At 37.1% G+C, this 25,796-nt stretch overlaps 4 protein-coding genes across 8 annotated transcripts; 1 reads left to right on the forward strand and 3 right to left on the reverse strand.

The window, feature by feature from the left end:
• The first annotated feature begins 3,106 nt into the window (after nt 1-3,106).
• Nucleotides 3,107-9,589, forward strand: LOC149392301 (DNA topoisomerase 1 alpha-like). Its single transcript, XM_089618533.1, has 16 exons — nt 3,107-3,296; nt 4,423-5,835; nt 5,907-6,101; nt 6,511-6,591; nt 6,750-6,809; nt 6,926-7,020; nt 7,130-7,286; nt 7,401-7,526; nt 7,700-7,780; nt 7,871-7,964; nt 8,049-8,182; nt 8,304-8,372; nt 8,448-8,537; nt 8,718-8,821; nt 8,904-9,072; nt 9,313-9,589. The coding sequence occupies exons 2-16, from the start codon at nt 4,546-4,548 to the stop codon at nt 9,379-9,381; spliced, it is 2,814 nt and encodes a 937-aa protein (XP_089474659.1). The 5' UTR covers nt 3,107-3,296; nt 4,423-4,545; the 3' UTR covers nt 9,382-9,589.
• A 571-nt stretch (nt 9,590-10,160) lies between these two features.
• On the reverse strand, nt 10,161-14,712 carry LOC149392302 (flavodoxin family protein / radical SAM domain-containing protein). 3 transcript variants are annotated; one of them, XM_089618535.1, is made up of 9 exons: nt 13,664-14,712; nt 13,471-13,586; nt 13,192-13,367; nt 12,828-13,018; nt 12,642-12,728; nt 12,031-12,188; nt 11,726-11,936; nt 11,470-11,632; nt 10,161-10,536 (listed from the first exon to the last, which is right to left on the reverse strand). In XM_089618535.1, exons 1-8 carry the CDS (start codon nt 14,528-14,530, stop codon nt 11,474-11,476), a joined length of 1,965 nt encoding a protein of 654 aa, XP_089474661.1. In that variant the 5' UTR covers nt 14,531-14,712; the 3' UTR covers nt 10,161-10,536; nt 11,470-11,473. The 3 variants fall into 3 exon arrangements, with proteins under 3 accessions (XP_089474661.1, XP_089474662.1, XP_089474660.1); XM_089618536.1 differs by lacking the exon at nt 10,161-10,536 and adding an exon at nt 10,598-10,764; XM_089618534.1 differs by lacking the exon at nt 10,161-10,536 and having other exon boundaries at nt 11,304-11,632; nt 13,664-14,711.
• A 2,339-nt stretch (nt 14,713-17,051) lies between these two features.
• On the reverse strand, nt 17,052-20,772 carry KCS4 (3-ketoacyl-CoA synthase 4). The gene has a single exon (XM_089618537.1). It carries the CDS (start codon nt 18,874-18,876, stop codon nt 17,332-17,334), a length of 1,545 nt encoding a protein of 514 aa, XP_089474663.1. The 5' UTR covers nt 18,877-20,772; the 3' UTR covers nt 17,052-17,331.
• A 224-nt stretch (nt 20,773-20,996) lies between these two features.
• On the reverse strand, nt 20,997-24,015 carry LOC149392304 (Maf-like protein). 3 transcript variants are annotated; one of them, XM_089618538.1, is made up of 10 exons: nt 23,897-24,015; nt 23,662-23,733; nt 23,468-23,542; nt 23,170-23,256; nt 22,740-22,820; nt 22,047-22,116; nt 21,869-21,960; nt 21,705-21,746; nt 21,535-21,615; nt 20,997-21,297 (listed from the first exon to the last, which is right to left on the reverse strand). In XM_089618538.1, exons 1-10 carry the CDS (start codon nt 23,921-23,923, stop codon nt 21,226-21,228), a joined length of 699 nt encoding a protein of 232 aa, XP_089474664.1. In that variant the 5' UTR covers nt 23,924-24,015; the 3' UTR covers nt 20,997-21,225. The 3 variants fall into 3 exon arrangements, with proteins under 3 accessions (XP_089474664.1, XP_089474666.1, XP_089474665.1); XM_089618540.1 differs by lacking the exon at nt 23,170-23,256; XM_089618539.1 differs by lacking the exon at nt 22,740-22,820.
• Between the last annotated feature and the right edge of the window lie 1,781 nt (nt 24,016-25,796).

Below are 25,796 nucleotides of genomic sequence, written 5' to 3' on the forward strand. Positions count from 1 at the left end.
AACATCTTGGTTATGGCGTACTCGACGATGAAGATTTTTTTGGCGGAGACGAACGACTAGCTTCACTTTAGACACGCAACAAAAACACTTTGAAGGAGAGCGAAGAGATAAGTTTTCGCTGGCGCACAATTGAAGCTCTCGGGCTCGCTAGGGTTGAATGGATTGCCTCATATTTGCCGGAGACTAGGCTACTCAGGATGACAACCTCGTCAATGCACGTTCAGATCGACCGATGTTTGTGACGTTTCACGAATGCGGATTTTGATGAGTCCTCATCGATATTGAACTCGAAGCTTTGAATTGAAGAATAGTACACGTTTGCTGTATACAATCAAGTTGAAATCAGTCAATTATTTTATGAATACAATATTTGGTGAAGAACAACCCTTCTGATATACAATAATCAATTTAATGAGTTGGTGTAGTAGTACACAATATATTATGATGGTGCAGTATGAAGTATATTGAGCTATTGTAATATATAGTATACAATAAACGGAATCTTTGGTGTTTGCGCTATGTGAAGATCTAGATTCGATCTCCGGTTCATCGTCGCCAGACATCGTCGTGGAAGCTGGAGATTGTTGCAAAGTTTGAATCTTCTATCATCGAGGAATGTTGAGAAGTTGGAGATCGTGGGTAATGAGTTTAGCATTGGAGAAGGGTATGATCATCCAATAAAAATATGAAAACAAAAATTACGATATATTACAAAATTATCGTTATTTTGAAAATGAAGCGTCCAAAAACTATGAGTCTTACGATTCTCTCGTACAATTTTGCTAACTAGTAATACTATTCTATAAAGAAACCCAATTTCTTCTCATTTTGCAAGGGATTAAATTATTTAGGTGGAGACTGCTTCATTGATTAAAATAGACTCATTTATAACTAGGTCTAAAGACAATTTAAGAATAATTAACTTATACAAACCTTACATGTGTAAGTACTCGATCTAATTTCAAAGTGATAAAAAAGTATGACTAAAGATCCCAATTCCGTAAATAAAAACCATAAATAGCTAAATGCATAATAACACTATTATGTTCATCTTATGTGACATTGTTCAAGAGCTCAAACTTCGACCACAATTGGTGTCCTAAATGTGTAAGAAGGGTCAGACCAGCCCTTTATTTAAACTCACGAGATCTTATTTTTTGAGAGTCGGGCTGGGTCTAAGGAATAGGACATTTTGCCCTGTCAAGGACCAAGCCTTTGACATGCAAGGCTGATGTTTGCGCTCAGACTTGAAAAACGCCTAAAAAACCCAAACCAAAATATTTAAATAAATATCTTTAATTAATAAAAAGCACTTTTAACTAGACCAACAAATGTTGTAATTAAATGGAATACAAATTTTCATAGAAAATTCAGTTATATTCCAAAATTCATATACTTTTTAGTTTATAATCGTACACGAATTTCTAAAACGCATATAATTGATTTTTTTTTTAAGTTTATACATTGAAAATTAAAAAAATCCGGTTTGGTAGTCATCTCTGTGAAACATCGGGACATGCATGTTAGGAATTAACACACAAATCCGAGCTAAAATAAGAAAACGAAATTAGCAAAGAACGATATAAAGCACACATAGATTTTTAGTGGTTCACTTTCAATGCGAAAGCTGCGTCCACTTTGCCGCTGCAAATTCTCACTAAAACTCAAATCGTGAGAAAATGAGTTTACAACTCTCTCGCACTCAACAAATAACATCGGCGCATATGATATTTATAGGGGAGACATTAGAGCTAACAGACAACTTGAAATTTCCAAAATACCCCCGACTAATAAACCTTACAATAGGTCTTCAGTCGTAAGGTCTTCGTCACCTCGGCGCTGATTAGGCTCCACACCTCTGACAATGATGTATTTAAAAAATAATAGTTAACAACTAATGATGTATTTATTAAAGTTTATTTGTACCATTCTCTTTCTTTACACTCTCAAAATTACTCCCATTTTTTTTTTTTGCATATTTTATAATATATATGTATATAACGGACTATACCACTTGAAACATTAACATTATTATTTTTACCATCGTTTTAAATACAATAACTGAATTTGATGTGAGTAAATTAATATTTTTTAATTTTTATTATTTGTACATGATTAATTAACTACAAAATCCATTTCAAATGTATAGTTGTGTCTATATTAAATATTTTTCTTTCATAATATTAACATCTGTTCTTGTTCATAGTTTGGACTTCACACTATGTTGGTGCAATCCCTCTTGGAGATTGAGATTTATAGTATAATAATATTATGATTTATTTGCGTGAGAGGTTTAAGTTGTCTAGTATTAGGTGTGTATATATGACATTATTAAAAAAAAAAAAAAACTGTTTGATGTGCAATAATTAAAGATGTGTTTAATATCTTGGGGGATGTTTCGAACGATAATCTCACTTTCGTAAAATATAAGTCACTTCCAAGTATTAAATTATTTATAAGTAGTTTATATGTTCAACGGTGTATATCTTGTCCCATACGTGAATTAACACATGCAGGGGCAACACGTGAAGATCGTTTATGCATTGAACGAGTCCAAGTAATAACTAATAATACCCTCTCATATAAATAAAAAAAATCAACTTATATTAATTTGTTTTGATGGAATTAAGTTAGCACTTAGTCGCACAGCGAAATTGAAATGATTTTACAATAATTCACAAATTTGGCGTGGTCTTTGAGTTACGAAGCAGTGAAAAATGGCCTCTGACTAAAAAAAAAAAAAAAAAAGCAGTATAGAGTAGACACAATTTAGTTTATTTTAAACTTTACAGTTTACTTACCAACAACAATTATTGCTGAAAAAATGATACATAAATAGCACTTGTCAGTTTTTTGAAAGTAAAGAATACTAATTAAATATCTTTATTTATCCTCATCGACGGTTAAAAATGGCCATGGCATTTGTCACTTACATGAAGATTTCTATTACCTGAAGATTATCACGTCACCCATAAGCCACACCTTATAAACGTGACGATTTTGTTTTTTCTATCATTCAGAGCTCTCGAACTACAGGGACAAATTTGTTATTTCCCAAAGGCAGAGGGTCTCTTTTCTGAGTATTTTTTTTTATTTTTTTTTATTTCTATTTTTCAATTTCGAAGGAAGACACAGACAATGAGAAATAGAGCTTAGCAGGGAAATCCCTAAATAAGAAGGGAAATCCCAATTCATTTAAGAAGACGCTAAAATTCAGAGTCAGACATCCAAATCCCTAACGTTCCTAATCGCTTCATCTACATCTCCGCCGCCATCGCTGTCCTTCTATTCCACCGGTATAGCTTATAACCTAATTACTGCTATCGGCGATTATTTTACTGTTCTTTGTTATCGACGAACTGGAGGTTTTCCAATCCCACGTTTGCGTTACCTTCCAAAAACTAGTATCGTTATTTGGAATCCGTTTTGGATAATGTTTTGATTAGGGAGGATTTATCTCCATTAGATTTTACACCGACAATAGGCAATTAGAGATTGTTGTTAAGTTGTTTTTCTGTGCTTGTGACACTTTACAATATCATTCTCTGATTTCATTTGTTATGCGTTATACTTTTTGTTGTTGTTGTCGTGGCTAGGTCAGGTTATCTGTTAAAGGAATGCACATTTTGTGTCTCTATATCTTAATAGAGTTTCGACAATGTTAAGGCCATCGTTATAACTTATCTTCTGTAATTCTGTTGCGTCGATGTTTTTTTTTTTCGGAAGCTTAAGATGTGCTTTTTTTACGCTTCTTTTTTTAACGCTTTTTTTTTTTTTTTTTTGTTTTACTCCGTCAAAAGTGGTGCTATCATTTACTTAAAAGATCCCAATCGCAAGGGTTTTCTTTTTCATCTCTTGGCTCTGTCTTTCTCTTTCTCTTTCAATTAAAGCTCTCTAGCCGACCAGCCATGGCCTCTTCGCTCGAACCCCAATCCCACCACAAGCCTCTCTGTTTCTATATCAGTATAGAGTTTCGAGAACTTTAAGGCCATCATCGTAAGGTATTTTAAATGGTTGAGTAGCTTGTGGCCATAGATTTTGTGTTACATCTGTAGGTTTAGTAGTTAATATCCGAGCCCAAAGTTTTTAACAGCAACCTTTGTTTAAGTCTCTAATCGTTATGAAAGAAATGCATGACCAGAATTTGCATCCCTTGTCTGCGCTTGTGTAATTGTTTTGTAATTCGATGGCGTGCCTATTTGATAGTCGTGAAATTTCTTATTGGGTCAACCTGTTGGGCTTTGGCTTAGGTTTTTGCGTGTGTATCACATATCTGTCACGTGACTCTTTCCAGTGACTCGAGTCATGCTCGGATGTTGATGAATCTGATTATTATTCGGATCGTTGATTCATTTCCCTTTCAAACATGGTTGGCTTTCAGTTTTTTCACTTTCTAAGATGTTGCCTTTCTGTCTTTCCTAGATAAATATTCTCAAAGGCTGCTGGATTCTGCTGCACCGTTGAGGGCCTCGTCCAATCTCTTGAGGAAAATATTTTCTTCAGGATTTTGATGTGACATACATGCACAGAAGATAGATATAGACTATGTCTGTTCAGGCTCCTCCTAAACCAAGTGCTTATGATGATTTTGATGAAGATGAAGAAGGGCCAGCTATTTTTAAGAGGACGAGTGCAATTCCGAAGCAAAATCAATCAAATTCAGAGGTAAAGAAACAGCTACCACAAAGACCAGACGGGCATTCGGGGAGGCAGGTCTCTGGTGGATCTTCTAACAATGGTGTTAGCTCCGTTAATCAAAATGCTAAGGTGATTCAATCAAACAAGTCACCACCAGTGAGAACCCCATTAGCCAGCCCTAAAGCTTCAACTTCGTCTATAAAGCCACCGCCGGTGAAATCCCCTTTAGTCAGCCCTAAAGCTTCAACTTCTTCTACAAAGACACCACCGGTGAAATCCCCTTTAGTCAGCCCTAAAGCTTCAAATTCATCTACGACGCCACCACCACAAAAGTCTTCAGCACCAGTTTCAAAAGCATCAGCTTCATCAGATTGGCGGTCAAAATATCTATCAGACAATGGTAAATGTAGCGTCGACAAGAACAAAAAGAGTTTGGTTGGTAATGCTTCTAAATCTGGCAGTCGATCTGATGATTCTGAGGATGATGAACCTTTAAGCTCCAGGGTCAAGGTGAACCCAAACCAGCACACTAAGGTACTTGGAAAACCTGCAACAAACCTGAAGGTCCAACCGCCAAAAAAGAATATTGTTAAAGAGGAAGGCTCGGACGATGAACCATTGTCATCGAGATTTCAGCTTAAGTCTAATGCTGGACCGTCGGGTAGTAAACACAGCGTTTTTGAGGACAAGAAGCCTTTGTCTATAAGTAATAAGCAGAATGGTTCCATCAAGGCGGATGAGAGAAAACCATTGAATACTAGTGCCAAGAGACCTCTAGATAAGCAAATATCTGATGGCTCTTCAATTAAAAAGCAAAAGATTTCTGATTCGTTGTCTGCGGGAAAAAGTACGCAGGTTAAAGTCAAAGCTGAAATCAAGGATGAATCAGACGATGACAATGTTCCTATTTCGCAGAGAATCAAGAAGTCACCCACACCAAATTCGAAATCACCAATCGCGAAGGCAAAAGTGACAAAAAATGTCACCTCGGTAAAGACTACGACGAAGTTTAAGAAAACAGACAAAAATTCAAAATATTCCAAGTCAACAAAAGTTTCTCCTAGCTCTGGGGATGGGCAGAAGAAATGGACCACTTTGGTTCACAATGGTGTTATATTTCCACCAGAATACAGTCCTCATGGTGTAAAGATGCTCTACAATGGAAAGCAAGTTGACTTGACTCCTGCACAAGAAGAGGTCTCTCTCTCTCTCTCTCATTACCTTGTTTCTGTTTGTTATTAAACTTGTTTCTGTACCTACGTGTACAGGTTGCAACAATGTTTGCAGTAATGCAAGATTCAGAGTATGTGCAAAGAAAAACGTTTAGAGATAATTTCTGGAATGACTGGCGCAAATTACTTGGTAGAAATCATGTGATTCAGAAATTGGATGCATGCGATTTTACCCCCATATACGATTGGTATCAAACTGAAAAGGAAAAGAAAAAGCTGATGAGCTCAGAAGTAAGCTGGATTCTTTCTTTATTTCTTTGTGTTTAATGCTGTAAGAAGCCAACTTAGTTGGTTCAAGAATACAATTCAAGAATTGGTCGCTCTAGACATCTCTACCTAGGTCAGCAAAGTAACCGTTGTCCAAAAAAAAAAAAACGAAGCTTTGTAGCTATTTATTCTTGTTACATGTTTATTTAAATTTTTTTTTTTTTTTTTTGTAGTTAATTTTATTTTATCATGGTAGTTATGGCACTTTTATCTTGTTGATTTACGTCTGTTCTCTGGAAAACACCCTGTACTGTGACATGATTTTTGAAGAATTGGTTGCCACTTTATTTCTTTTCAATTATTTAGCACCTAGGTCATATTTTTCTCTATTTTTCTCTTCCAGTTATATTGATGCTTGGTTACTTCGGTGCAGGAGAAGAAGGCCGCAAGGGAAGAGAAGTTAAAACAAGAAGAGAAGTATATGTGGGCTATTCTTGACGGTGTTAAAGAAAAGGTGAACCTACTGACTTTTTTGGTTTGGGGTAGAGAGGGTCGTGAGTAATGATTTGATTTAAAATGCTGGTCAAATTGCTTATTTTGACCCCTTTCAGTTAAAGGTTACACTTGGAGTACTTCTTTTAGATTTTTCTTATCTCTCATTTGGAATTTCAGGTTGGTAACTTCAGAGTTGAGCCGCCTGGATTGTTCCGTGGTCGTGGAGAGCATCCCAAGGTTTGTTTAGGAATATTCCATTAATTCGATATATTGAAGAAGCTAGTATTGCAGGCCTGTGAGAATGCAATACTTACATCATTATAAGCTTATTGTTTCTTTTGGCATGGTATCAGTCGGGAAAGCTAAAGAGTCGAATTTATCCTAAAGATGTCACGATAAATATAGGAAAGGGCGCTCCAGTTCCAGAATGCCCTATCCCTGGCCAAAGGTTCGGTTTATTCATTTTTTTATCCTTGTGATGAAAACGGAAAGAAAAGCATGGCAGTTTGGCTTGTTTCATCACTGATTATCTTAATTTATGCTGTGAATTTTGGCAGCTGGAAAGAAATAAGGCATGATAACACGGTGACGTGGCTAGCTTTTTGGCTGGATCCAATCAGTAAAAGAGAATTCAAATACGTGTTTCTAGCGGCTAGCAGCTCCTTGAAGGGGCAAAGTGACAAGGAAAAATACGAGAAAGCTAGAAAGCTGAAGGTGTGATCATGGAGGAAGTTTATTTCTAGGTTTCATAGGAGACATCATAGTGGATTGGGATACGCATCAAGTTTTTCTGTTTTAATCTTTTCTTTATTTTGTTTCCGAGCACAGGGCTATATACACAACATTCGAGCTGCATACACAAGAGACTTCAACAGTAGAGATTCCACAAAGCGGCAAATAGCAGTTGCGACATATCTTATTGATAAACTCGCGCTAAGGGCTGGCAATGAGAAGGTTATTTATTTAATTAATTAATGTGAAGAGGAAACATGCAATTTATGTTTGTTTCCTATTGATTGCGTTTGTCTTTTGATATGCTCAACTTTTCTAGTGGAAAAATCAGTTGAAGATCGTTATGGTAAAATGTTTGTCAAAACTGATAATAATAATTTGCCTTTTGAGTGTAGGATGATGATGAAGCAGATACTGTTGGTTGTTGTACATTGAAAGTAGAGAACGTAAAAGCAATTCCACCCAATAAGTTGGAGGTGCGGTGGGTTGCGTTAATGTCATAATCATTCTTGGGTATTTCCTTTTGGTCGTGTAAGCAATACCTAACTAATGTTATTAAAATGCAGTTTAACTTCCTCGGTAAAGATTCAATCAAATATGAAAATACCGTCGAAGTTGAGCTACCTGTTTACAAGGCAATTATACAGTTCCAATCGGGAGGTATTCATCTTTTTATATTCTGTTCTTTTGCTGTGCTCTTCAAGTATAAAGGCAAATGAGTATTGCTATTTATTATTGCTACAGGAAAGAAGGGCACCGATGATCTTTTTGACGACTTGGATACGAGTAAACTGAATGCTCATCTGAAGGAGCTTATGCCTGGACTTACAGCCAAAGTTTTCCGTACCTATAACGCATCTATAACATTGGATGAGATGGTAAGACAATCTGTATCTGCATGTTCTTTGAACTGCTTGGTTCTTTATAATCTTTGACCTCGCACATTGTTTCAAATAGGTTTAGTGCTTCATATATCTTTTTTTTCCCTCTTAACTGCAGTTAAATCGTGAAACCAGAGATGGGACTGTTGAAGAAAAAAAGACTGTTTATAATGCTGCAAATAAGGAGGTGAAAGATCATTTATCCGCTGCTCTGTTAGTACCTCTTGTAATTTTATCACTGAGCTCTTGAGTTTCATTTCAGGTTGCAATCATATGTAACCATCAACGTATGGTCTCAAAATCTCATGAATCACAAATGTTAAAGTTGACAGAAAAACTCCATGAACTTGAGGTGGGTATTGGGTCTTGTCTTGAGTAAGAACTAAATGTGACTTGAAAGGCTGGACTACCCTTGAGGGAGGGAACAAGAAGAATTCATTTTTCCCAAATATATAGTTGAGATTTTGTGTTTTTTATGCACTCTAGTCTCTAGCTAACATTTTTTAGTCAATGGCTTTGTTTTTTGTTGCAGGATCTCGTTAAAGACCTTAAAGTAGACTTGGACAGGGCGAAGAAAGGGAAGCCCCCGTTAAAAGATGCCGATGGAAAGCAAAAGAGGAACTTAAATCCTGAAGCGTAATGTTACTGTTTCTCCTTGGTTGGATCATATGTAATGTCACACAAACTTGTTTCCTCACCGTGAATTTATCTGGCACAGGATTGAGAAAAAGATCGGTCAAACAAACGTGAAGATTGAAAAAATAAAACGTGACATGCACGCCAAAGAGGATATAAAAACTATTGCGTTGGGAACCTCTAAACTAAACTACCTTGACCCGAGAATCACGGTTGCTTGGTGCAAAAGACACGAGGTGCCCATTGAGAAGGTGAGGCTATTTTTTTTTCTTGGGCTTTATCTTACATTATGTAATCCTTGTAATTTGATGTTTCCAATGCTTAGTAAAAAAACGACAGGTGAGCCGAGTTTTTCTACGTTATCAAAATGTGTAGAACTGTAAGTTATGGACATGTTAAGGAAGAAATGATATCTTTCTATCTATGGCCATAACTTCATAAGCTGCTATTATTAGCTTATTTATCTAAACTTGTGCTGTGTTTGTTTCCAGATATTCGCCAAGACTCTCATGTCTAAGTTTTGTTGGGCAATGGATGTAGACCCGGACTTTAGATTCTGATCCTTTGGAACTCTTTCAGACATAGAACAGGAAAAAAAAAAGAAAAAAAAAGGGATTAGAAATATCTTTGTTTTCTTGGTCAGTTATAGATATTCACATTTTTTTCCTATTGAACTTTTCGAGCGGAAAACTAATGTTGTACATCTAATTATGGCAGAGTTGCATCTAATTTTTATTGTAATCTAGTTATGGCAAGGGACTTTCACTCTCTCTCTCTCTCTTTTTTTTTTTTTTTTTTTTTTTTTTTTTTTTTTTGGGTAGGAACGAGGGAAAAATAGGTGAATGAATTAAACATAATACCAGGGAAAGAAAAGGATGGATTTTAAATTTCCAAAATGATGTATTAAGTCAAGTTTCCGAACATGTTCAAACTTCATTAATTTCCTTGAATTATGAAAAGTGGTTAATTTTAACTCTGAACCACCGTCTAGGGTTCAGTTAAGAAGCAGGGAAATTGTAGGGCTGGTCGGCTGGATTAAATTCTAGTAACATAAAAGACACTAAAATGTGTAAGAATGGGCTATATGTATAGGTATTATATGCGTGTGTTAATTCATCGTGAAATTATTCCTCTAATTTTTTTTTAAAACGTGCAACAGTGGCTTGTTTTCTTTTAATTCCCATCTATATTAAGAGAATTATAATCCGGTTGGATTATTTTTCAATCCCTAGTAAGTTGTGAGGGCTATCAATAAAACTTCTATGGCATTTGTTGTTGTGAAAATTCACCTCAAAACAGACTGATCTTCCAGAAGAGACTCGATTACGATTTATCAATGAGCACCAAAATTTCGTTTCGGGATCAAATAATCTTCAAATTATTATATGTAAATGATTAAATAATGATAGAAAAGTTATAAATAATGGCGTTGGAACCTTATATTGTATATATTTTTTGAGCTACAATGATAAAAGCAGATTAAATCGATGAAGAACACAAGGACTAAAGAGAAGAAATAGAGAGAGCTCTGGAAGATTCTCAGGTATGCGAGTAAGAAAAAAGTGTCCTCGTCTATGGTATTCGTCTTCTATATATAGGTCTTGAAGGTGGCTACCGAGCTCCGCTTCTCTGAGAGCACGCCAGGTTTGAACCGGTCTTCTCTTCTTCGTCATGCGCGTACAATATTTGACTTGGTATTTGAAGTCTCCGAGATCCTGAAATCTGGTTAACTATTGAAGAAGTCTTTGCTTGATTAAAAGCAAGAACGAGCTTAGTTCGTAGTTCGCTTCATGATGGGTTTAAGATGAAAATGACTTAGCTCGTCATATTTTATGTGCCGAACCAAGGAAAAAATGGCTTAGCTCGCTATCTCGCTTGCAACGGACTAGGCCAAATATGGCTTAGCTCTCCGTACCCCTTGTGATAGGCTGAGCCGAAAATGGCTTGCGAACCAGAGTGGAGAAAAAAAAGAAAAACACCCACTGGGGACATCATTTATTGGGCGGTGAATGTTATTTAGTTCGTTTTATTATTTGGAAAAAAAAATAAAAATACAGGAGACTAGTAACTGTGATTTTTCAATTTAGTTATTTGTATAATTTGTAAAAAGAAAAAAAAAATCTTTTTAAGCTTTGATGTACTATACAACCATGTTATATTACATACATAAAAAAAAATTGTATTTCCAACTTATAGGCCTACAAAAATTTGATATTTCTCCTCTAGAAAAGAAAAGAAAAAAAGAAACGAAGAATCAATTATTGACTTAAAATGCTGGGTAGTTTTCCCCATCACATGCTTTTACATCTTCTGTGTTGCCTACCACACAAACAAGATTTGCCCAGCAAGTTGATAAGATCATTCATTTTGGACACTAATCATTCATTGATGACAAGACTCCACATAGATTTCCCATGTAAATACGGCACAAAACTTTGATATAGAATCCTCTCAGAGATCAGAGTAAGAAACAAAAAGAAAATAAGAGATAATAGCTTTTAATAAATTACCAAAAATAATGCTCTAATTTTTTTTTTCTACGACAAACAAACTGCAAATCACCTCTTGGTATTATTTAACAACAAAACTGTTATACAAACAAAATTGAGGAAAGATCTTGAGAGTAATCCCAGTTACATCTGTCTAACCTGGTCATGCTTTGGGCTTGGGTTGGTTTGGTCTGTTGTGATGTCGCTCTTTCTTAAACCTAAGCTGATCGGGATCAAACCCACCTTCTTGCGCTCCATACACAGCCCATAATGGCGTGGCTGCCATATAATCCGCGCTGTCAAAAGTTTTCCCCGAAGCCACCTGAAATTTCCATGTCCATTACCCGTAAGTACAGACAACAAAGCGATGCTAAATGAAATGATAAAAATCGATGCCGAAACGATTAAAACAGACCAGGTCATGGAACTTTTCGTAGTCTATCCAAGTGAACCACTGGCCGTTGACCTTAAACTTGTCGGTGTTCGCAAGAAGAACACAGCACGAGTGGACGTGTTCACACGCAACCTCATACTCTCCTTTACTCTTTGAAGCCAAGGCTTCTGAGAAAGCCTTAACGTCAGTGTGCCAAGGCACATTCTCCATCGTTAGCTTTGACGTAGCAGATCTGCACCAGATGTCACCAGATAAAAAAATAAATAAAAGAACAATATATATATATATATATATATATATATATATGCGAAAAAAAAAACACTTACGTTCCACAGTATGTTACGCCTTTGATTTCGACAAAATCAGGTTTGCCAATGCTAAATAGGTTATAATAAGCATCTATATCTTCTGTATTCCACCCTTTCACGAGAGTCAAGCGGTAGACAGTTCGTTGGTGTTTGTCTCTAAGAGCTCTCATTGAATCCTACCCATAAAACAAGGAGATTTCCAAGTTAAATCAAGTTAAACAAGGAGCTCTCACAGTTCGTTGGTGTTAAATTAAATTTGTTGATATGGACAAGTAGACATAAATTATGGCCTAAGATTATTTTATTTAGACAGATTTGTTTTAGACTGGTTTGCTGATTGCTGATTTTCTTTTCCCGACTATATCTACCATCCTGATTAAAAGTTCTATAGTTCAAGACTTCCAGGAATCGAATGGCATTCAGACATTAGCTTTAATATAGTTAAATCATAAGTAATACATTTTCAAGAACAATCTCAACCGTTACAAACTCATAGTTAAATCTCATATATTAGACAAATATTGTGGGAGAGAGCTAGCAAGTCAGCATTTATTCTTTGCCTAATTTGAATAATACGGAAAAATATAGGTAGCATTGAGAGAGAGAGAGAGAGTTAAAAAAATACTTACAATGAATCTCTCCCAAAAGTCCCCAAAAAGTGGTCTATCGATCGCCTTCAGACTTTCCTTCGTTGCAGCATCAACACTTACATATAACTATATAACCCAGAGAAAGTTGAGTATCACTAAGTTAAGGCAGTCAAGATAGGTATTGTAGGGTGTGAGGGAAAAAAAGAAAAGGACAAGCCTCCAGACCTGGGTAATGGGCTTCAGTGTTTTAATCTTGTCAGGAAACTGAGCGTTTGTTACTAGAAAAGTTGAGATCCTTCTCCGATGGAGCTCATCGACAAGTGTGTTAATCTCGGGATACATGATAGGTTCACCAACAAGCGATAAGGCACAATGCCTTGGTGTGAGACCTTCTGTTAACCGCTCCTGTGTAACACCTGCAATAGACAAGTTCTATTACGATCGCAAAACTGACTATACAATGCAGAATTCAGATGCAAATATTTCGCGGGTATAGGTAGCTAAATCAAGCATGTTTTTTTAACAAAAAATCACTAAACAGGGACAATAATTTAGAAAACGGCATGTATTAAAAAAAATTCAAGAGTACCTGGAACTCCTTTCATTTGCTTGATCATCTTTGAATGCTGATCAAGAGCTAAGTTCACAATCTCCAAAGGATCGTCCATCTTCCACTGCCAACTCTTTCCAACAGGATTCGTGTGATGTCTCCAACAAAACACGCATTTATTTGCACACGCTAAACTCGGGGTCGCTTCCATGCACCTATTTCGTTGCATTAGTATTAGATTAGTATTAGTTTTCCAAACCGCCGATACAAACGCACACACAAAGAAACGTTCAGTTCCTAAAATCGGTAAAGACTTACCTGTGACTTTCGATACCATAAAACGAATGCTTGTAGCAACCTCCTCTTCCTCTAAGTTGAGACTTCGTCCATCGACAGATTTTAACACCGCTGTGCGAGCCTAGAATTTTGTATCCCTGAAAGACAACTACAAATCAGACTTACGATACTACACACGAAGAGAAAAGGAAAATATTAACAATAATCACAATACCTGTTTCTCCAAGCTTGCCCTTATCACCGGAGTAACCATATCTCTTTTCCCGTCAGAATTCCCATTCCCGTTGGTTTTAGCGATTGCAGCCGATCTCTTCGACGGTGCCTTTCCAGCGATATCTTCGAGATCAACGATTTCTGACTCTGCATTATTCTCTTCCTCCATTTCTTCATCGTCATCGTAATCATATTCATCGCTCTCTGCCTCGGAACCAACTCCATCACCGCAATCTCCGCCATTCTCTGCAACCAAACCGCCGCCATTCAAAACCTTTACCAGCTTCCCGCTCCAAGCGTCGAACACGTCATCGATATCACCACCGTCAACATCGCCTTCGCACACCGGCGAAATCTCCGAAGCGCCCAGTCCTTTCATCCGCGACGAAACTTCCCTCGCCACTGCATTGAAAGTCGCGCCGTAAGCCCGGCTTCCGACGCCGAAGACCGCGAACTTGCACGGCGTCAGAGCCAGAGACCCGACCCGGAAATCCTCCGCGCTCTCGGCCAGCCACTCCGGGAAGAACCTCGCACTCGCCGGCGCTTTGCCGTCCTCCCACGTCGACGCGACGATCACGACCGAGGTCTCCTTCGCGAGGTCCTCGGGCTCGTAGTCCTTGGCGTCCACGAGGTCGAACGCGAGGCCGTGTTCCGTCAGGAGACCGAGAAGGCGACGAGCTAGGGTTTCGGAGGTGCCAGTCTGGGAGATGAACAAAAGCTTCCCTCTAGCTTTGGTTTCAAGTTCGGAGCTAGGGTTTAGGGAGGTTCTAAGGCTCCGGAGGCGGCGAGACTTGAAGAGGCAGTAGAGAGTGGTGGCGGAGAGGAGGGCGAGAAGAGCGAGACGAGCTCGGACGGAGGAGAGAGTCATGGCGGGAGTTTTTTTTTTTTTTTTTTTTTGAATCTTAGTCAAACCCTAACTCGACAGAGACTAGTCTAGCGAAGAAGACGATCGGAGTTCATGATCGTGGAACCGCGACGAGTGAAGAAAGAGACCGTCGTTTCGTCTTTGAAGTTTGGAAATGAAAGCAACGCTGTTCTCGAAGGCCCAGAACTAGAGGATGGCTTTTATTACGGTTTGGGCTTTGGCCTATTGTGAAAGCCCAAGTTTGCTTCAAGTACTGATGTCGTTTGTCCTCCTAACGACATTGTTTTAGTGGTTCACCAATTTTGTTTTTTAGCGGTTTTTTTTTTTTTTTTTTCCCTCTAAAGATTATGTTTCTATACTCCACTCCAAGTTTATTAAAAAATTAATGTGTTTTTTAATATTAAATTATATGTAATTGTGAAGCATTGCTAAATAAAGAGAATATAAAAGAAACATATAAATCATATGGAAATTTTTTCATAACTAACTTAAAACATGAATCACTTTTCATATTTCACTTCAAATTTAAATCTGATTAACTGTTATTGAAATCTGTTCAACAGTTATTGAAATCTGATTAAAAGTTGTTAAAATATGATTAATAGTTATTGAAATATGGTCAACAACTATTAAAATCTTATTAACTATTATTGAAAACGGTTATTTATTAAATTAAAAGGTTTACTAGCTAATATTGAAAAAAATTACGAAAAACGGTTACTTTCGTCTAGTCCCACGAAATCATATCATTATAATTTTATATAAAAATAAAAGGTAATTAATGCCATTTTTTCACGAAGCCTGCTAGCTAATTTTTGAACTTGAATTTTAATAACCCGAATAATTTGGCTAAAAAGATCATTGTTTCAGTATGGTTGGATGTTTTGCATTTAAAGCAAATTGAAAATTCGTGAAGTGGGGTCGCTCAAGTGGTAGCACTTTCATCTAGAATTCAGTTCCACAAGAAAGCTAAGAGACCTTTGAAGAAAAAAAAATGGCAGAGGGTATCCCTTTGTTGAAGATCCTCTTGAGGAACCATATTCGTGTTCAAATTTACTTTCAAATTCGAGAAAAAATTGCAAATTGAATGCATCTCTTGATCAACTTCACCTACCTAATCGAATATCTAAATCAAATCATAATTGCCTCGAAAAAATCTCACTCCACCCGGACGTTATTTTTGGACATGTCGAGGTTAAGAGGACCACACTCACCATCGTCGAACCGACCACTCCACATCGTGTTCACATTGTTGAAAGAAAATTTGACCTCCAACAAACTAGCACATTTTGATTTTCAGAAAACGCCCCCACAACTCGAATTTGTTGGTAATACATTTGGAGATGGCCTTGCAAACCGGGGTGCATAGACTAATTCGCTCGAAATTCTTGGACCCTTTTTGGGATTTTATTTTCGGAATCATTACTCTCACCATGTCATTAAGGCAGTCGAGGCCTTGCTTATCGTCCAACACACCTAAATTCGTCACACACCTACCACAATGCTCAAAATATTTTTGAAAATTTAACCACGGAAACAATCCCTACCAAAGAATGCATCACGAACTTCATCCTCCAGTTAGTCACCTCTGAATTAGCGTCCTCCGAAACCCCCTACTTCTAACAAGAAGTCACCGATTCGATAACCCTAGTGGACAGATTAGACAAGGTGAAAATCAACAAAATAATTAGAAGTAATACCTTCAACACTGTTAGGGTCATCCGTCTAGTTTTGGTCGATGTTGAAGAGATAGCTAAGTTTCCGTTCCTCGGTCCACACGTGTGTAAAATATAATGTAATTGTTCCCTCGTTTCAGCAATAACATGAAGAGGGAACCATTTACCTGACGAGCAATAACCTCTTTCTGAAGAGAGAGAACCCTAAGGACCACATAGCTTCAGTGTTTCAGATCAAACTAATAAAAGGACCACGTTCTAGAGAATATCTTTCCAAGCAAATTACTTATTGAATTGACAACAAATGATTGTTACAAAAGGCTTTATCTTTTCTCTCCCATTTTAAAGCGCCGTGATCAAAGTCTAACCTCAAAACTCAGAAGTATAATTAGTTATCTGCCTTGGCGAATCCTAGACTGGAATGATGACTAAGCACAGAAACTTAAGTGCACAATAAAGATTCTCCATTAAAATAAAGCAAAAGAGTGTTTTCGCAACAAAAAAGAGAGGTAATTAGTAGGTTTATGAACATAACTTGCAAAATAAGTAAATGAAATAGTAAGGATCATAAATACGAAGCAAGAACAGACCAGTTATCTGACCATGACCAGGTAGATCTTCTAAGTTATTTATGACACATAAAGCGAGTGAGCACTGTGAGATCTCCTTGATGTCTAAGAAATCAGCACAAGCATAAGGGAAAATCAACAGCCAATAGATAAGGCTGTCTGTCAAGTCAAATATTGATAACAGCTTGTAAATGTAAAGGTAAAAATAAAAAATAATTAAAAAAAAAAAACAAAAATAAAAACATTGTGGTCAGAATATAGTCTCACCAAACCCAGAAATTCATTTAAGAAACGAGGCCATTTATGTGGAATGAATTATAGTAGTCCAAGCTGAAATGTCAAATGTACAACTACAGAAACTCTCGATGATACAAGCTTGATGAAACCCAAAAAATAAAAAATAAAAATAAGAACAGCACTGATGAGGAAGAAAAAAAAAAAAAAAAGAACACCCAACTTGGATAATAAACTGATGAGGACAACAATGAACCACAAATCACCATACACTATAATTTTTTTTTAATAAATAACAACTACTAATGAATTCGACCCGTCCAGGTTAAGTAGCGAGCTCAACGGGGTACTTATCAATGGAGTCCTCCCACGGCCCGTCCCGGGACGGCTTGACGTTTCGCAGAGCCTCCCAGACCGCACTGTTGCACTTGAAGCCGCTCCCGAACGCGATCTGCCAAACCCGATTCCCTTTCCTCATCCTTCCTTTGGCCTCGGTGTAGGCGAGCTCGTACCAGATCGAGCTCGACGAGGTGTTCCCGAATCGGTGCAGAGTCATCCGAGAAGCCTCGACGTGGAGCGGCGAGAGCTGGAGGTTCTTCTCGAGCTCGTCGATCACGGCCCGCCCGCCCGCGTGGATGCAGAAGTGCTCGAAGGCGAGCTTGAAGTCGGGTATGTAAGGCTTGGCTCGCGAGCCCTTCGCGAGCTTCTTGATCGCGAGCGTGGCGAAGAAGAGCAACTGCTCGCTGATGGGAAGCACGAGCGGGCCGAGGGTGGTGATGTTGGTCTTGAGAGCTCCTCCGGCGATGGCCATGAGGTCTTTGGAGAGCGAAACGCCGGTTTTGCCCTCGCTGTCTTGTTCTTGGTAGACGCAACGGAAGGCTTTGTCGTCCGCGCCTTTGTGGGTCCTCACAACGTGGACGAGCCTGTATTTGGAGCGTCTCCGATCGCGGGCTTTGTTCGAGAGGAGGACCGCGGAGCCTCCCACGCGGAACAGGCAGTTGGGGATGAGCATCGATTTCTTGTTCCCGAAGTACCGATTCTGCGTGATGTTCTCGGTGCTTACGACGACGGCGCAGGTGTTTCGGTGGATCTGGAGCAAGTCTTTGGCGAGGTCGACGGCGATCACTCCGGCGCTGCATCCCATCCCGCCGAGGTTGTAGCTCCGGATGTTTCCCCGGAGCTTGTACTTGTTGACGATCATGGCCGAGAGCGAGGGAGTCGGGTTGAAGAGGCTGCAATTCACGACGAGGATTCCGATCTCCTTGGGGTTGACTCCGGTGTTGGAGAAGAGGGCGTCGAGGGAGCCGAACATGACAGCCTCGGCCTCGGCTCTGGCGGTGGCCATGGAAGGAGTGGGAGGGATGGAGTGCATTGCCTCCGGGAAGTAGGTCTCCTGGCCGAGGCCGGAGCGCTCGAGGATCTTGCGCTGGAACTCGAGCGAGGACTCGTCGTAGTCGCCGGTGAGGCGCGAGTTGAGCATGAACCGCTCCGCCGTAGCTTTGAGGTGGTCCGGCGCGCGGTAGCAGGAATAGTCGACGAGGTAGACCGGTCTCGGGCGAGTCAAGGCGTAGAGAGTGAGTCCGAAGACCATCACTGCGAAGCCGGCCACGACGGCGACGAGGTTGTACTGCAAGTGGAGCCACAGATCGCGGAGATCGTCTAGATCTGTTTGGGAGGCCTCGATTAGGGTTGCGACGATGAGCGGGACGAAGAAGAGGGCTAGAAGGTTCGAGATCAGGTAGTGGTACCCGAGCTTCACGTACTTCAGGTTCACGCTCTGGAGAAAGTCCGGTAGTCGCCGGGACTGCGGGATCCGGACTCCGCCGGAGATCGCGGCGGAGGACGGCTCGGGTTCTCCGGCTCCGTCCATCGCGGGGAAGTTGATCTTGATACCAAGTCCAAACACGAGTTTGGGAGTTTAGACTTCAGAGAGAGAGGAAAAAAAGTGTTCTAATTTCTTTTTCTTTTTATTCAATTATTTTGGTCAGCGGTGGAATTCGACGGGTAATGATGGGTAGTGAGGAATAATATACGACTCCGTTTCAATACTGGTAAACAATTACAATAATAAGTGAGTTATTTCTTCTTCTTATTATTATTTTTTTTTTTAAAGAAGTTTTTGCTTTTGGTGGAGGCAGAGAGCCAAATTGTGAAGGTGGAGTTTAGTAAGGGTACATTCAAGCATGTACGAAGGTATTTATTAGTGCGGATTTGGGCAAGTTTCGAGAGAAACAAAAGAGTGAAGGACGTGGTTAGTGATGGTGATTAAAGACTCTTAGTGGTTACACAGTAATGCTTGTTTGTGTGTTTTTTTTTTTTTAATTTATGGAGTGTTCTATTATTAGACAAGGAGTGGGAGTTGGTTCTTCATGGTTGAGTATTTAATATGCGGAACAAACAAATCTCAAACGAGACAAATGATTACGTGATTACCATAATGCTTTTTAGAATTTACAACAAAGACGGGGAAAAAAAAAAACTCCCAATAAAAATCTAAGAGGGAAGTTTCGTATCAAACACCTGTGACTTGTGACAAAAAAAAAGTATGTAACGTTTTTTGTTTATTTGGTTGCAAAAATTTACTTGTTACCACTTACAACAATACGTTGATGCGTTAAAGTATAATGAGATTCCCTAAAAAGCAAGATAGACAATCTGAAGCTAATTTGCGTCAAACGAAAGCATATTTCGTGTTTTAGGCCGAGAAAATGCGTGAAAAAAAGTGAAATTGGTAACTTGAAAAGAGAAATAAAATTTAAAACTCAACGGAGTACAAAAGCACGAACCCCAAAGCCAACACGAAACGTCAAGCTCGAGAAATACCGCAACTACCAAGGACGAGGCATGTTATTCATCACTGTGATGTCTATGTAATGTAACGTATGATACTACTACCTAACAAACAACTAAATTCCCTTATCGGAAATTGCACAAAAATCACACTAAGTAATTAATTATACCATACGTGAGCTAAAATGAAGCGTAGAAAACTACCCAGGCATACAAAGTGGACCCTATTTATTCAACACTCGAAAATGAACAAACGACACACCAGAAAAAATAGTTTCCGTAAGCATGTGACATGTCACATCCATGGACTCTTATCCTCCACAGATCACCCTGATATTATCAACTTCTCAATAATAATCATTTTTAAGGGGATGGGTGTTTTGTAGTATCTTAGATAAAAATGAAATGTCACCTAAGCCTATAATTCCACATTTATTTATTGCTTAAGCTCTTCAATGATATCTCATTATTAATTTTTTTTTTTTAATTCAGATAACCCAGCTCTTCAATAATTGTTGAAAGGACAGAAATGTGGTCGTCTAAATTCAGTTTTATATTTCATTTGTGTTTTTTTTTTCCTTCTATTTAACACCATATGGTCCATTGGTCCATTGGTCCTACACCACACTTGTTTTTATCTTTTTCACCATACTGACATTACACACGCTCTATGACTGACATACTACTAGAGAACCCGATAATCATACTAATCTGTACAAGCTAACTCAATAGTTTAAATAAATAGAAAAACACTGATGTAAAACTTGATCTTTGACTGTAATGTATTTCACAAAAATTTGGTACCATCATACCATGTGATTGAAGCTTTTGCATTTATAAAACAGATAAGCCAAATATACTAAATTATTTTCCAATTCGTGTTGATCTTATCAAAAGATTTTTTTTTTTTTTAAATCTTATCAAAAGATTTTTTTTTTTTTTTAAATCTTATCAAAAGATTTTTTTTTTTTTTTTTAAATCTTATCAAAAGATTTTATAGCAATATTCTAACAAAACTTGCATTAATATAGCAACCCCATATTATTATTTATTAACGCTGTGTTGGTTGGTGGTTTCTCCTAATAGTGACAGAAACATAAATAAGAGGTCGAAACAATAAAGCCAATCTTTTTTTTTTTAACAAGCACACATATCCTAAAACTTTCAATTCGTTTCAACCAACACGAGTAAAAGGTGTACTATGAGAAATGAAAAAAGAAATAACTTGGGGGTAATATTCATTTATCCCACTCTTTGTAACAACAAAGAAACTTGGGTGTTTCTGAATGCAGCCATATGCTAATGTTACTACCAAATCCTCTAACCAAAGAAAGTCATAGGCTCTAATATCGTCCCATTTAATATATAATAATGTGGTGGAGTTAGATAAATACCAAGGAGGCGAAACAAAGCAAAATGCAGACCGAAACTAGAGGACCTCTTTCAGGAGCCTCTCCGTGAGAGCCTTTGGGAGTCCCATCACGCTATCGGTCGTCCCTATCTGCATAATTCATACAAACACCTTTCAGGCTCTTATCTTCGGTACATCCACTTTGAGCGATCATTGGGTTCGACTCAATTTTTCTAAATATTAAAAACGTGCGAACAAGGAGTCGAGTCTGCCAGCCTGGGGATTTGCAATTACTGCTCTTTACGATTATAAGTAGCGCACACACACACATATACATACATACATATATATATATATATAACTAGAATGAAGAACAAAAAAACTAACCACTTCCTTGACCAAGGGCCGGACCAAAGGGTGCTCGATAATCAACCCCCCAGCAACGTAGAGCACAGTTCCTTCCTCGATCTGAAAATAATCAGCATCAAACGGAGAGACATTATGGCTTACAAATCAATATAGCGTAACTCAGTGCAAGATTATCCCAGTTTCCTTACCAAACTCTCAATTACGTCGTCAGGTATTATATGAAAATGAATCTGTAAAGGAATTGATAAGGATTTTAGAAACGGAGGATGAATCGATAATAAAAAAAATATATAAAAAATAAAAAATCCACTCCTCAGCCTTTAACAGGCGATGAATAAACGAAACAAACTACCTCAACCCTGTCCCAATCGCCTTTTCTGGCCCCAGTTTTAAGGTTCGTGACAAGCACGGACGAAACAGTTGCAGCGTGACTACCAGAGTAATCTGCAAATGTCATCAGATGATTCAGATCGAAGCTAAAGAAGTAGCAAAAAGAACAGACTTGAATTTTATTGAAACGAGATACACACCTTTCAAAAATTGTCGAGCTTCTTCCTTGCTTGAAGGTTTTTCTCTGATGACACCTTCATAGACCACCACCTCCAGATTCATTTCATTACATTGGAAGTAAGAGATAAATCATATAATCACAAATCAAACTTCAAACTTCACTTGTGGAGTGCAAATGCGCGCATTGAAAATATGTTCATCAATATAAGGCTATTTATGCTGGAAGATCTATGTCATACAAATACAAGTTGGAATAATTTAAAGTTTTTTGCTTCGGTATGGGTTCACGATAAGCAAAATTTCATAGAACAATGCAACTAATTGAGAAATTGAGAGCGACTACAGAAAATATATAAAAAAAGGCTGTTTTACGTTTTTTTTTTAAACGCTAACAAAAACAGCAGAAATTTTGGTCGTGACCAAAATTAAATAGAAAAGTAGGATAACATATCAAAATTTTGGTAGTTCGGAATCATATTGGAAGGGGGGGAAATATATATTCACCAAAATATATTGTTGTAGTCATGAATTGTGATAAAAACAATAAGATGCAGAAATTATGATAAATAAATAAATAAGCTCATGAATCTAAATAATCAAATTTGCAAAAAAAAAAACAAAAATGACTAAATGTTCAAGTTTATCAGTAGGTGGAAAAACAAACTATGTATGGACAAACTGTGAGAAACAGAGAATTAATATGGGGTCTATACTTGATCCGCAGTAATTAACAATGTTTGATCAGAATCCTTTATGCAGTCACCAATGGGGAGCCTTTCAAGAATGGCTTCTGCCTGGCAAGAAGTTCCCATTAGGTAAGTGCGATTTACATGTATAGATAAGCTAATCCTTAAGTTGGGATCGGATTAATACAAACCTAAATATACAGTTCTAAAAGCAAGCCTTTATTACCAGCTATAAGTTGGATCATGTTCCAATCTCCAATCACACCAATAACATTTCATGTCTCAGGGTTTTATATACTAAAACTTAAGACAAAAACATAGAGTTGCCCAAAAACATAGATAAATAAACAAAAAGTAAAAATTCCTCCGTCGTGAGTATCTGTATGTGATACCATATATTCTAATCTCATCATAATTGAACAAGACTACAGGCAATCTATGTGAATAAACAACATACTGTATCAGCAGCAATTAATATCGTTGGTTCATCTTCGCACTTCTTTTGATTATCAGATGTTCGTAGTTTTTCAATTACAGCGTCGGCCTGAGATTTCGATAAGCGATTTAATTTTACATCCACAAAATAAAAAACCAAAAGAGGTGACTCAGAACTCAATAAAATTACCCTCAGTGAGTATCCATGGAATTAGAAATATAAAAATAAAAAAAATATAAAATAAAAACCTAATATGTAGTAGAATTGAACAAATAAATTTTCATTCACGATTCTAAAATCACAGGATTCAAGACCTAACCTTAGCCTCCGCAAGAGTCATAACCAACTCTTCTGGTTGTTCCTTTCGAATGCTTTTCTCGTCTATATCAGCAGTCTGTACAGCAAATTTGGATTCAGAAACCATCACAAAACTTCTTAACTGAACAGCTCTGATGTTATTACGAAATTAAACAAACAAAAAAATAGAAAACTACAAGAAATTGGTATAATTACCACGATTGTGAAATCGTAACCCATTTCGGCCACTATTTTTCGACGTGCTACAGAGGACGAGCCCAAAATCAACTGCAAGACTCGTATAGAATCATAATGTATCATTGAAAACCCAAAGTCGATAAACCCTAGCTATATTTATCGTCAGTCCTCTAAACTTCAAATACCAAAAACAGAAAGTCTAGTGATTTTTGTCGGGGCAAAAGGCATTCAAACCGTTCCTAGAATCACGAACCTTGAAAGGAGAAAGATTCACAGCCATTTCCCCGGAAAATAAGAACTTTTGAAAATTTTAGAGGGAAAATAATATCTGGCACCGGACAATAATGAAGAAGCAAATGAACAGAGAAGAGAAAGCATGGCCTATTTTAGAATTTTAGACCATTCTATCATGGTAAATAAGTAAATTTTTAATTTTTTCAGAAAAAAAATTAAAATAAATATAATAAACAAAACAACTTTTAAAAGAACTTCTGAAACCCATTTTGAAGAAAATATGGGCCTTCTAAGAGATACCAATCAAACACAAATTAGAAATTTATTTCTTATCAAAATCATAATTAAAAAATAATGGGAAAATAACACATTTATACCATGTGTTTTAGTGAAATGTCGAGTTTAACCATCGGTTTTCAAAAATGTCGAGTTCATACCCTCTGTTTAACTAAAATGACGAAATTATACCCCATGTTTAACTAAAATGACGAAATTATACCTTGAAATAGACAACAGTGTCACGAATATTCTTTTTATTGACTTTTCATTGACGTTGACTATAATATGTATATATAAACACCAATTATCTTTATTCATTCGCGCCATATATGTAATTTATTTAAAAACTAAAAAATAAACAACAGTATCTTAATCGTGAAGAACACAGAAAGAGGCAAATGGGTAAACATCGATAGTTGATAGTCATGAAAATCGCATATTCGAACAGAGAATCCAGAATTTAGAGTTACAATTCGAACACAGAATGAAGTCATTTCTTAGGAGGTATGAGTTTTATTATTTAATTTCAATTTAAGGTTATTTTTATTTCAAAATTGAGAATTTGGAAGTTAGGGCACTGATTTAGATTTAATTTGGTTTTTCTTATATAAGAGTTAATATCAATGAAAGGGAGATTTGTGACGCTGTTATTCATTTCAGGGTATAATTTTGTCATTTTAATTAAACAGAGGGTATGAACTCGACATTTTTGAAAACCGAGGGTTAAACTCGACATTTCACTAAAACACAGGGTATAAATGTAATATTTTCCCAAAAATAATTGAAAATTAGAGCTACATTTTCCGACTTTGTTTCATAGAAAAATAATTTAATTGAGTTCATTCTTTAATAGCGTTTTAATTCTAGCTAATTCGAGTTTGAATTCGGTTGAGTGCAAGCGAAAACAAGAGAAACTTGACAATTACATCAAACCCGACTAAGTCTGAGACTAGGCTAAAGTATAGTTGACGATTAGTTGATGACTGGAGAAAAGTGTCAATTGTTGACAATTATGTCAACAAATCATGCTGATTATTGACATATATGTGTCAATTTTTTACATCTATGTCAACAATTTATATCAATTGATGACATATATGCCAACAAACTATGTCAATTGTTGACATATGTGTCAATCAAATTTTCAGTGTTGTTATTTGTTGACATATACGTGTCATTTCTTGACTATGTCAACCAATCGTCAAACAACTTAGATTTCTTAATTAAAAAAATAAAAATTAAATAACTAGGTTTTTTTTACAGAAATAAGGCTCAAATAAAAAAATTGAAAAAAAGTAAAGAATAAAAGAAGAGTGTAAAAATGGATAAAAAATAATAATTTCTTTCTTTTTTTTACTAGTATTTTTGTCAAAATTAGTGTTTTAATGGAAAATTGGAAAAATGTTAGTACTTGGTGCAATTTCTCGACCCAAATCAACCATCGAGCCCATTACAAGTACATCATTTTCAAACTTAATTCCTCAATCATCTCATCCCTTTTAGTTTATTCCATAAATAGTTTTCACATTATTTAGTTCTTTTAACTCATAAAATCTTATAAACTATATACTAAATTTATATATGAAAATTACATATTAAAACTATATCACAAACTACATATGAAGAAGAACAATTTTTTT

The sequence above is a fragment of the Urtica dioica genome, chromosome 7 (genome assembly GCF_054948205.1).
Source record: "Urtica dioica subsp. dioica isolate 48M chromosome 7, U.dioica_male_clone48M_v1_H2, whole genome shotgun sequence".
Taxonomy (NCBI): Eukaryota; Viridiplantae; Streptophyta; class Magnoliopsida; order Rosales; family Urticaceae; genus Urtica; species Urtica dioica.

Coding starts and splice junctions, on each gene's coding strand:
- LOC149392304 (XM_089618538.1), bottom strand. CDS start 23,923: ATGGCTGTGAATCTTTCTCCTTTCAAG. Junction 22,821..23,169: donor TATTAATTGCTGCTGATACA/GTATGTTGTTTA, acceptor ACTTCTTGCCAG/GCAGAAGCCATTCTTGAAAG. Junction 22,117..22,739: donor TGTTAATTACTGCGGATCAA/GTATAGACCCCA, acceptor ATGAATCTGGAG/GTGGTGGTCTATGAAGGTGT.
- LOC149392301 (XM_089618533.1), top strand. CDS start 4,546: ATGTCTGTTCAGGCTCCTCCTAAACCAAGTGCTTATGATGATTTTGAT. Junction 7,527..7,699: donor TAAGGGCTGGCAATGAGAAG/GTTATTTATTTA, acceptor TTTTGAGTGTAG/GATGATGATGAAGCAGATAC. Junction 8,373..8,447: donor ATAATGCTGCAAATAAGGAG/GTGAAAGATCAT, acceptor GTTTCATTTCAG/GTTGCAATCATATGTAACCA.
- KCS4 (XM_089618537.1), bottom strand. CDS start 18,876: ATGGACGGAGCCGGAGAACCCGAGCCGTCCTCCGCCGCGATCTCCGGC.
- LOC149392302 (XM_089618535.1), bottom strand. CDS start 14,530: ATGACTCTCTCCTCCGTCCGAGCTCGTCTCGCTCTTCTCGCCCTCCTC. Junction 13,587..13,663: donor GGGCAAGCTTGGAGAAACAG/GTATTGTGATTA, acceptor GTTGTCTTTCAG/GGATACAAAATTCTAGGCTC. Junction 13,368..13,470: donor TATGGTATCGAAAGTCACAG/GTAAGTCTTTAC, acceptor GCAACGAAATAG/GTGCATGGAAGCGACCCCGA.